Consider the following 6,379-nt stretch of genomic DNA (forward strand, 5'->3'; position numbering starts at 1 on the left):
TCACTGAATCCAAATTGCTACGAACCTATGCACTCAAAGTGTATGCTTCGCTCGTAGCTATTCGGATTCATTGATAGCATCTTCGTAGATTTTACGAAAATTCGGACTACGACGGATTCAGTGATAGCCCTGGTTATAGAAAATCAATCCTTGCATATAAAATATAAAAGCAAACTGCTATGAATTGCTGAGCGAATTTATAGAACAAATGATAAATTCAAATTTGCGATGATTCTCTAACATTAGAAATTTATTTGCATTCAAAATATATGTTTATTTTATAAAAGTTGAAAGTACATGCACACACTACATCAATACAATAATACAAAAAAAACACACTAATTATTACGTCTTTAAGTGACGGGGCAAAGAATTTTTTTCTTACTTTTTAAATACACATCTTCAAACATAATACTGTTAGATTTTATTCTTAGTTTATAAACGTTTGTGCCTAGGACTAATATTAAGAACATAGTATGGATGGTGTAAAATAATATCGACGCTAGCTTTTGAGATTGTAATTTGTTAATGGCAAGATAATTACATGAAAACATTTAAGTCATTGAACCGTAAATGCGGTTAGGTTATTGCTATATCTTATATGGAAATGAGTTCTGTGGGTAAATACATACATATGGGCATAATAATACTCTCCTAATGTTCATAATGTTTAAGTACATTGCATTATATATGCACAAATATTGTATATACAAAGTTACATAGATTTGCATTGCCATTCTGCGCCAAATTTCAGTCTATTTAAAACGCTGATAACAGCTTCCTAAAAGTATTTTGAACTTCCTCTTAATCAAATGCTACTTTTCTACTAAATGAAGTGAGGGAAGAAATCTCACTTGGGTTAGAATCGGAAGGTAAGTGACTAAATTCAATTTCTTCACTTGCGGCTGCAGCAACAATATTTTCATTGGACCTTGTCGTTTCATCCGAGTTATTAGAAGGCCATTGTTTGTGACTTGGGGCATAGAGTACAAGCAGTGCAAATATGTAAATGTTCCACATTCCGTAGACACCGGTTAAGAAAGCCGATGTTAATTGTATTTCCATATCTTCGTCCCATTTCCATTGACCCTCAGCAACTTGACCTATGATAAAGCCGGCAACTGTTAGTCCAGCACATAGCAGGGTTGCTAGCATCAGAAATTTAAATCTAAATATAAGACCTAAAATGAAAAATTCACGATATTTAGTTTCGGTATAAAGAAAGCTAAATTTGTTAACGTTGAGTCTTGCTTACCTTCATAGTGTAGTCGGCGTGCAGTTGACATAGAAGGCAATGAAGTACGTTTGGCGCCAATATTCCTGAAAACTTTCCAAACCATGTAGCAAAGAAAGAGGAAATAAATACCCGCGGAAATCGCAGCCAAAATTATGAAGCCCATTGCCACTCTAGCACCAATAGGTGTGGTCCAAATGGAATAGAAAGGGTTACGCATCTGAACCCCGCGCTCACAGATATCAAAAGTAAAAAGCGATAAGCATCCTACTACAACAGCAGACAAATGCTTCCAGTAGCGAGATCGAATTGTTGACTTATATGGCGATTCCTGAATTAACATATGCTCCCCGGCAAATACCAACCAGAAAGACAGCAACATTGCATAGAAGACTCCCTGACGAATGTCGCTCAATAGTAACAAATACGGCATTTCTATGAACAAAGAAAGATATTCTATTGGGAAGTTGAGAAATGTTAGCGCACCACCAAGATAAATAAGCATATATTCGAGTAGGGCAGGCGACCGTTGTAGGATATGTACACGACGCCAAAACCAAATCATTATGGCCACGACGAATGGGAAGAGTACTGTTTTGAGTGACAACCACACTTTTGTGAAACCGCCATTCTGATGTATTACTGTTAAAGTTAGATCGTGCATATGCCCAAAATCAAGATTCATTTTCATGTCCGTATCAATTGGAAAACGCAAATTCAGCAAATAGTAATCGTGATGAAGATCACCCAATTCAAATAGTGGCACCATGTCACAAGAAAATAACGATTCCTCTTGGCTCGCTGTTTTAATACCACAATCGAGATAACGTTTTTCCAAAGAATGTGCATACAATTTCCAATCACGTTTCTTGTCACCTTTATTTCTGCAAAAATTGGATTTTCAGTATATTTTACACCCATATATTGTATGCACGACCAACCTGTAAGCCAAACGAGCATCAATAGTTAATTGTAGATCCTTAGGAGGTTCGACCAGTGATACCTGCGGTTCGTATGCAATATCCACTTGCAATACGCCAATCAAATTTTGTTGCCATCGTGAATAATCTAATTCTTCGCCGCGCGGTAAGGGCATTTGGAATATATATACTATCTCATTGGCCATTTTCGTGTAGTGCTGCTCGATATCTTCCTGGGAGACAGCCGGACATTTTCCATCGCCGCGTAAATGCAGCCAAAAAGTCGTATCATTCTGCCGTCCGGGCGTATCTTTACATACCATGCCTAAAATGACTTGGTGGCCGGCTGGCAACGGCGCCAGTAGACCACCCAAAAGAAAGCAGGCTACTTGGCTTAACAATAAGAGGGTAACTAATACGGATAATTTCCGCCCACTGAGATTCTCTAGAATGGTGCCCGTCATTTTAAGTCACCTCACCTATCTTTGGAATGCTATGAATTTAATAGATATTAAAAATATAAAATTTGTTGCACACGAAAAAGTAAAATAAAACGTTGCCGCTATCAATAGCGACTGTGCCAGAAGTTAATGGTAATGCCATATTATTAAATTCGCGATGTCAAATGTAAGCAAGCCATAATTCATCGCCCATTATGGATTATGTCATGCAAAGAACGTAAATGTACATTTACGTTCTTTGAATGCGCTCAAAAAACGGACTTTTTTCACTCTCTTGTTCTTGCGTGATCTTGTGTCGTTCGTTCATGGGATTATGTCATTCAACTTGCTACATCGCGGTGGAAATAATCTCTACTCATCGCGATGACATCGTGCTAGGACAAAATCCGGCTCTTAAAACCCAAAAATTACAATTTTTTCAACGTTTTCTCGGCAAAAGTCCTTTGTTTTTCGTCACAATATATGCGATATGTCGTGAGAGCTTTCTATAAATGTCATGATATATATTTGATAGAACACTTTACAGAGACATCTGTTAGTGACTAGCTACAATTGAGATTTAGTCAATTGTGACAGCTGGCTGACCATGCAAACTATCGATAGTGGACACCTTCGATAATTGGCATTGGTTTTTGGGCAATGATGGGCCAGCACTATCGATAGTCGTGATAGTTTGCCGCATACTACGATAAAGCTGAAGGTACACAATTTTATTTGCTGCGGCATTGCGTTGATTTGTTTGTGCGTTGACGACGTTGAAAAGTTTGCCGTTACAAACCTCACGTTGTGCCGCTCATTATATTGTAAACAACAACAGCTGTTTGGCATATCCACATATGTAATTTCAAATGTCGACACATGAACGCAATAGAAAAGTAGCGAGTTCGTTTACGTTCGATGGCAACTGTGTTAGCGTATTTGGAGAGGCGTCGGCTGTAACAGCTGTCATACAAATACACGTATTAAATTTTATTTGACATTAATGGCGTAATGCATTTGCCTCAGAACGCATGCTGTGTACCTTCGATTTAATAAGAAAATTTGTATCTTTTGGGGTTACATTACACAATCAGAAGAAAGTCGTATTTAAATTTCAAATAAAATCAATACTCAAACGATAGATTTCACTTCAAATTTTTTTTATACATTTTTATTTATTTTTAATCCTTTTGCTTTTTGCGTATAAGTCGATAGTATCTATATTCATGTACTATACACATGATACTGCTATCGATAGTTTGCCTTCACTACCGTGCACATCGACGTGTCAAAAAGTAAAAGTCTGGGTTTTATGTACTTTGTTCTGCTTTTATTTAGAAAAGAATAAGTATTTATAAATAATTGTGAAAACTAAAAATTGCAAGGGAACACGGGCTAGTACGGCAAAAATATGGTTTTGGCAGATTTAGGACGGAAGATCACCTCAGCGATCCAATCGCTGAGTAAGGCGACAGTAATCAATGAGGAGGCTCTCAACTCAATGCTGAAAGAAATATGCGCAGCCTTGCTTGAGGCTGATGTGAATATTCGTCTGGTGAAGCAATTACGCGAGAATGTGAGAGCTGTTATTGATTTCGACGAGATGGCAGGTGGATTGAATAAGCGACGTATGATACAGTCTGCCGTTTTTAAGGAATTGATCAAATTGGTCGATCCAGGTGTAAAGCCATATCAACCTGTGAAGGGGCGTGCCAATGTTATAATGTTCGTCGGCCTACAAGGTTCCGGCAAGACAACAACGTGTACCAAGCTAGCCTATCACTACCAAAAACGCAACTGGAAATCTTGTCTTGTGTGCGCCGATACTTTTCGAGCTGGTGCTTATGATCAAATTAAGCAGAATGCCACAAAAGCGCGTATTCCATTCTACGGCAGTTACACTGAAATCGATCCTGTCGTTATAGCGCAGGAAGGTGTTGAAATGTTTAAACGAGAAGGCTTTGAAATCATCATCGTCGATACTTCGGGTCGTCACAAACAAGAGGAGTCTTTGTTCGAAGAGATGTTGGCTGTTTCTAGAGCCGTCTCTCCAGATAACATAATATTCGTGATGGATGCCACTATTGGACAGGCTTGTGAAGCTCAAGCGAAAGCTTTCAAGGACAAGGTCAACATTGGTTCAGTTATAATTACCAAGCTGGACGGTCATGCAAAGGGTGGCGGTGCACTTTCGGCTGTTGCATCAACTAACTCGCCAATTATTTTCATTGGTACTGGAGAACATATCGATGACTTGGAACCATTTAAAACTAAACCATTTATAAGTAAACTTCTTGGAATGGGCGATATCGAGGGATTGATTGACAAGGTGAATACTTTCACAATACATATATGTATATATCTTTCTGATAACCTCATATTTTTATTAAGGTCAATGAACTTAAACTGGACGGCAACGAAGAGCTTCTTGAAAAGATCAAACACGGTCAATTCACAATACGCGATATGTACGAACAGTTTCAGAATATCATGAAAATGGGACCTTTTTCACAAATAATGGGAATGATTCCGGGATTTTCACAAGACTTTATGACCAAAGGTGGTGAACAAGAATCAATGGCACGGATAAAACGTATGATGACTATGATGGATAGTATGTCTGATGGAGAGCTAGATAATCGCGACGGCGTAAAATTATTTACAAAACAACCGACACGATACGTTCGTGTTGCACAGGGTGCTGGTGTGCTCGAGAAGGAAGTTCGCGATCTAATATCTCATTATACGAAATTTGCCGCAGTGGTGAAAAAAATGGGTGGAGTTAAGGGCCTCTTCAAGCAAGGTGACATGACGAAAAACGTAAATCCCACGCAAATGGCAAAATTAAATCAACAAATGGCGAAAATGATTGATCCGCGTATGTTGCAGCAAATGGGAGGAGTTGGTGGACTGCAAAATATGATGAGGCAGCTGCAGCAAGGAGCGGCTGGCGGTCTCGGCGGATTGGGAAATTTAATGGGTGGTTTTGGTGGAAAATGAGAGCGGCAATCAGTGAGAAAATTTTTAGATTCTAGCGAAACTATTTGTTAAGAAAGAGGGTAAGCAAATAAGGTCCGAGCTGATGATGTGGGAAACATAAAATACGTTAAGCACATCTGCTTTTCTTGTTGCTGCGATAGTTTTTCTTGTGTTTTTCTATTGAACATATTTTTTCGATTGTTTATTACGTACATATGTAAATTTTATGTTATTTAAATCGAAGCGATTGAGGACCAAACCTAGCACATAAAGTGGCATAAAATTATGCCCACTCTCAAGATGTGCTCTTTTTGTATTGATGCCAATAAATTATTAAGAACCACAAAAAAACGTGTTTGAGCAAAAAGGAAGTACGCAAATCAAGCTTATTGATTGCCTTATATTCAGTCCTCATCGGAAAAAAAATCTTTAACATACATATACCCTAGGTTAAGTTGTATTGCAGATTCTTCGAATCATAGAGGTTGCATGATTAATAAAAAAATAAACGAGACGAAATATATAGTTACATACATATATACATACGTCGTTTTTCTTAAAACCGACGATAGACTCGTGTTCGGAGACTTTAAATGGAGACTCGATTTTTGTTGTGTACAGGTTACTTAGCCTGCCTGTATCTGTTAATCTTTGAATCGATGTTTTTTTTTAAGCAATACTTTCCACCCGCGACCCGGTTGCAGACCACTGCCACCACCAGGTTCGCAAGGTAGTCACTGCCACAGCGGCTTGCTTCATTCCATCCGGACGCATCGCGGAAGTCCACCAAACTTTCTGGCAGAAGC

The 6,379-nt window shown here is 38.5% G+C and overlaps 2 protein-coding genes across 2 annotated transcripts; one reads left to right on the top strand and one right to left on the bottom strand.

The window, feature by feature from the left end:
• Positions 1-237: 237 nt before the first annotated feature.
• LOC118746063 (protein wntless) lies at positions 238-2,782 on the bottom strand. Its single transcript, XM_036479802.1, has 3 exons — positions 2,176-2,782; positions 1,256-2,118; positions 238-1,181 (listed from the first exon to the last, which is right to left on the bottom strand). The coding sequence occupies exons 1-3, from the start codon at positions 2,616-2,618 to the stop codon at positions 805-807; spliced, it is 1,683 nt and encodes a 560-aa protein (XP_036335695.1). The 5' UTR covers positions 2,619-2,782; the 3' UTR covers positions 238-804.
• A 1,068-nt stretch (positions 2,783-3,850) lies between these two features.
• On the top strand, positions 3,851-6,112 carry LOC118746064 (signal recognition particle 54 kDa protein). The gene is made up of 2 exons (XM_036479803.1): positions 3,851-4,923; positions 4,986-6,112. The coding sequence occupies exons 1-2, from the start codon at positions 4,006-4,008 to the stop codon at positions 5,592-5,594; spliced, it is 1,527 nt and encodes a 508-aa protein (XP_036335696.1). The 5' UTR covers positions 3,851-4,005; the 3' UTR covers positions 5,595-6,112.
• Positions 6,113-6,379: the final 267 nt, after the last annotated feature.

Source organism: Rhagoletis pomonella, unplaced genomic scaffold, assembly GCF_013731165.1.
Source record: "Rhagoletis pomonella isolate Grant_MI unplaced genomic scaffold, Rhpom_1.0 Rhpom_scaffold_00010, whole genome shotgun sequence".
Lineage (NCBI taxonomy): Eukaryota > Metazoa > Arthropoda > Insecta > Diptera > Tephritidae > Rhagoletis > Rhagoletis pomonella.

What these genes read in the sequence shown, in the direction of transcription:
- LOC118746064 (XM_036479803.1), top strand. Translation starts at nt 4,006, where the DNA reads ATGGTTTTGGCAGATTTAGGACGGAAGATCACCTCAGCGATCCAATCG. An exon ending in TCGAGGGATTGATTGACAAG is followed by an intron (nt 4,924 to 4,985) that starts GTGAATACTTTC and finishes ATTTTTATTAAG; the next exon opens with GTCAATGAACTTAAACTGGA.
- LOC118746063 (XM_036479802.1), bottom strand. Translation starts at nt 2,618, where the DNA reads ATGACGGGCACCATTCTAGAGAATCTCAGTGGGCGGAAATTATCCGTA. An exon ending in GATGCTCGTTTGGCTTACAG is followed by an intron (nt 2,119 to 2,175) that starts GTTGGTCGTGCA and finishes CAATTTTTGCAG; the next exon opens with AAATAAAGGTGACAAGAAAC. An exon ending in ACGCCGACTACACTATGAAG is followed by an intron (nt 1,182 to 1,255) that starts GTAAGCAAGACT and finishes TTTTCATTTTAG; the next exon opens with GTCTTATATTTAGATTTAAA.